General features: G+C 58.4%; 1 protein-coding gene across 1 annotated transcript; it reads left to right on the forward strand.

The window, feature by feature from the left end:
• Positions 1-2,139: 2,139 nt before the first annotated feature.
• On the forward strand, positions 2,140-3,254 carry BHLHE22 (basic helix-loop-helix family member e22). The gene has a single exon (XM_033067719.2). The coding sequence runs from the start codon at positions 2,333-2,335 to the stop codon at positions 3,230-3,232; it is 900 nt and encodes a 299-aa protein (XP_032923610.1). The 5' UTR covers positions 2,140-2,332; the 3' UTR covers positions 3,233-3,254.
• The last annotated feature ends 795 nt before the right edge of the window (positions 3,255-4,049 follow it).

Here is a 4,049-nt window from a genome sequence, read left to right on the forward strand (position 1 = left end):
GATAGAGGTTAACGGTGACATGCATCCCTTGGAAAGGGGGAGGGGAGCGAGGCGCTCGGTGACTGTGCGCTTGGACGGCGACCAGGGACAAGCGCAGCAGCCAAATGGGGCTGGGGGGCGGGGGTGAGACCCTCCCTCTTCGGAGGGCTCGGCTTGTATGTTCGCCTCTGATCCGGAGACACGAGGTGAGGAAGGTCTGTATTGTAGTCATGTCCTCGCTAGATGAAATCTCAGTCAATTACTCTGAAATCTGCAGCTTGGCTTCTTTTCATTCTTTCCAGGTGAAAATTCAAACGTTTTCTGTTGTCGCCTGGTCCTTTCTTTCCTGAAACAAGGCACCCAACTGTTCTGATATTACCATTCAAAAACGGGTTCTGTGGCAAACCTCATTTGTGAATCTATTACAGAGATTAATAGATTATTTCTCCTTTTTCAACTAATTCTCAGTGGGGAAATTTAACCATATGGTAAGGAGAGAATTAGAATTTCATCACATTAGAGCAAAATGTAATGAAAAGAGTCCAACACCTGGGGCCAACTCCGAAAGACACAATTAAAAGGTTTTTAATGAAACCAGAGAAACCAAAAAATTTCATAGCCTTCAGTAATCCTGCCACATAAGAATGATTTGGAAGTGTTGGGAAATATTGTTTTTTACTGATGTCATGAGAATGAAAACCTGCCACTAAATACTCTGAGTGCTAACAGAAAGGCGAGAGCGAGCTGCTTGCCTCAAGCATCAGTGGGACAAAACTCAGACCGACCCTCGGGTTTCCACTTCAGCTTTCTGGAAGAGCGCAGAGTGTTCCCGGCTCCGAGGAGAAGCCCCGGGAGAGGACCAAGGGGTCGGGGTAACCGGATGACTGAGGCCGCCTCATCCTGACACCGGCGGCGGCATCCCGGTGTTGGGGAGAAGAGTGGGGGTGCTCCCACCGAGTCGGGCTCGCTGGAGGGAGGCAGGAGGGCACGGACCTGCAAAGAGTTGGTCAGTCACAGTAAAAAATAAAATTTTTAAAAGTTTGGTGGGTTTTGCTCTTTCTCTTCCCGCCGTTTCTCTTCCCCTGATCCGTTCATTTTCAAGGTAACTGATGGGGCTTTATGTTTTTTATAGGGACACGGGGGATAATCACTCGCAAGCAGCAATCTGCTACTTGAAAAGGGATGAGGGAAGGAGGAGGGGAACCTCCCCGTAGTTTGGTCTCCGTTTGTTGGAGGGAGGGTGGGGAGAGGGAGGACGGGGGACCACCCGCCTCCCAAGGAAGCAAGGTGGACTTTGGCGGTGGGCAGGAGTGGGCACGACGGCTGGGGTTGCTCCGGGGGTTTTTAATTTTATGTTTTTCTTTCCCAGGCGATGCTTTTTGGGAAGATGGGTGGGGGTGGGAGGGAGCTATAAGTTAATGTAAATGCAGGGGGTGGGTGGGCTGGGGGGAGAGGGTGTCACTCCTGACTCCGCGGCTAAGTTAGCAGAAGTCTGCTGGCAGCACTCGGAAGGAGAAGTGTTGAAGTGGGCTTTTCTGCAGTGCAGGGCTGTAATTTGCTGAAGGAGGCAAAGAACATCCTTCGATCTAAGTAGGGCTTTTAGTGTGCTCATTGATGAGTGAAAGTCGCCACACATGTCAAGCTAAAGGCAGTTGTTGGGTTACTAACAGGACACAACGTCTTGCAAACATATGCGTTAAGCTGTGTATACAGATGGCAGGGAGAATAATGGAGCAGGCGCCTCTTATAAAGCTCTAGCTGCTGCCTGTCTTCAGACCTGGGAAAAGAAACTATTCAGACTCAGGGCCAGATAGCGCCTGGGATTGTTTGTTACCGTTTTAATCCTATTAATTAAAACGTTAACCTGATTGGGTAGAAAGCTCTGTCCCAACAGGCGAGTCTTCTTCATAATAACCTACTCTCAGAGATAATGATGTAAAAGACTCCCCCGTCTGCGGCGGCTGCTGGTTGATGGGTCCGGAAATCTCTTGAAGGTGAATCCAAGCAAGATAAACGGTGGAAGCGGCTCCACTGGCAGCGCACAATGCCCCAGCGCGGCGCCTGCTGAGGGCGAGCCACAGCCGCAACCGGAGCCACAGCCGGAGCCGCAGCCCGAGCCGGAGCCGCCGCCCGCGCCGGAGCCACAGCCGGAGCCGCCGGAGCTGCAGTCCGAGCCGCCGCCGGAGCCAGAGAAGGGGCAGCCGCGGCGCCGGGCACGGCGCAGCCCCGGCGGGAGCCGGGAAACGATTTCTGCCAGCGGGACGCCGGGGAGCCGCCCGCCGCGGCGCGGAGCCTTGGAGGAGCGGGCCGGGAGCTGAGGGGGGCGGAGGAGGCGGAGGCGAGCGGGGCGCCGATGGAGCGGGCGCTGGGGCTGCCCGCAGAAGAGGACCTCTTCCACAAGAGCCTCGCCGCCTCGGCCAAGCGCATGGAGTCCGCCTTCCGCTCGCCCCCGGGGCTCGACCTCTCCCACCCCCGCGACCGCCAGCCCTCGCCGCTCGCCTGCTACGAGGCGTCGGAGCCCGAGGCGCTGCTGCAGCCCGGAGTCGGCGGGGACCCGCTGGCGCTGCCGCCGGGCTCCGTCTGCGTCAAGTACGGCGAGAGCGCCAGCCGCAGCTCGGTGGCCGAGAGCAGCGGCGGCGAGCAGAGCCCCGACGACGACAGCGACGGGCGCTGCGAGCTGGTGCTGCGCGGCGCCGGGGGGGACCCGCGCGTCGGCTCGCCGGCGGCGGGCGGCGGCGGAGGGGGGGGCGGGGGGCTGAAGGCGGCCGAGGGCAGCTGCTCCAACAGCCACGGGCACGGCGGCAGCAAGAAGTCCAAGGAGCAGAAGGCGCTGCGGCTCAACATCAACGCGCGGGAGCGGCGGCGGATGCACGACCTGAACGACGCGCTGGACGAGCTGCGGGCGGTCATCCCCTACGCGCACAGTCCCTCGGTGCGGAAGCTCTCCAAGATCGCCACGCTCCTCCTGGCCAAGAACTACATCCTGATGCAGGCGCAGGCCCTGGAGGAGATGCGGCGCTTGGTGGCTTATCTCAACCAGGGCCAGGCCATCTCGGCCGCCTCCCTGCCCAGCTCCGCCGCGGCGGCGGCGGCAGCGGCGGCGGCGCTGCACCCCGCCCTCGGCGCCTACGAGCAGGCGGCCGGCTACCCCTTCAGCGCCGGGCTGCCCCCCGCCACCTCCTGCCCGGAGAAATGTGCCATCTTCAACAGCGTCTCCTCCAGCCTCTGCAAACAGTGCACGGAGAAGCCTTAAGCGCCGCCGCCGTGGCCGCCCCCCGCCGCCGCCGCGGCCCCGGGGAGCGGCGAACGCCGGCGGTCCGGTGCCGGTGCCGGGCCGGGGGGCGCGGAGGCGGCGCAGGGACTGAGCGCTGCCCGGCCCCGCCGCCCTCTGCCCGGACTCGCCTCGCCTCGCTCTTCTGCTCGGGTGCCGCCGAGACGGGACCGCGACGGGAGCCAGCGGGCGAGCGGCGGCGGGGCGGGGGCGCGGGGCCGGGGAGCCGTGGGGAGGAAGGCAGGCCCGGCCCGGGGGGCGCCGGGGGGGCTCGCTGCGCGTCCGGACAAAGGAGAGGCCGGGAAATAGCAGGCCGGGCTGGGAGCCGGGGCTGTCGCCGGGGACAAATCAGAGAGGGCACTTGAACATAGATTTTTTTTTTTTTTAATTAATTATTATTAGCAGTATTATTATTATTCTGAGCCAGGAAGCAAACAAACTTGAAATGTAAACTTATTATTTAAGTGACTCGCAGAAACAAAGAGACTGGACCACTGCTATGGAAGACTTTGTATTTTTTATCGTCTCTAAACTTTGATCCTGTGAAAATGCGCAAAGTTTGGTGAGAGTGATTTAAAAAAAATCGAGAGAGTTAAAAAAAAAGACAAAAAATAACTGATCAAAACCCTTACTCCGTGTGGCTGAAAGTATCGCATTTTTAAAAGAAATATTTATGTGCACCTTGTTTCTTTCCACTTTGCAATGATGTATAAACAAGACATGCTATTTATTTGTTATTCTTTAAAATGACCCTTCCACGCCAACAATATTTATCATGTGTTAAGGTCATGGGTCTTAT

This window comes from Catharus ustulatus, chromosome 1 (genome assembly GCF_009819885.2).
Source record: "Catharus ustulatus isolate bCatUst1 chromosome 1, bCatUst1.pri.v2, whole genome shotgun sequence".
Taxonomy (NCBI): domain Eukaryota; kingdom Metazoa; phylum Chordata; class Aves; order Passeriformes; family Turdidae; genus Catharus; species Catharus ustulatus.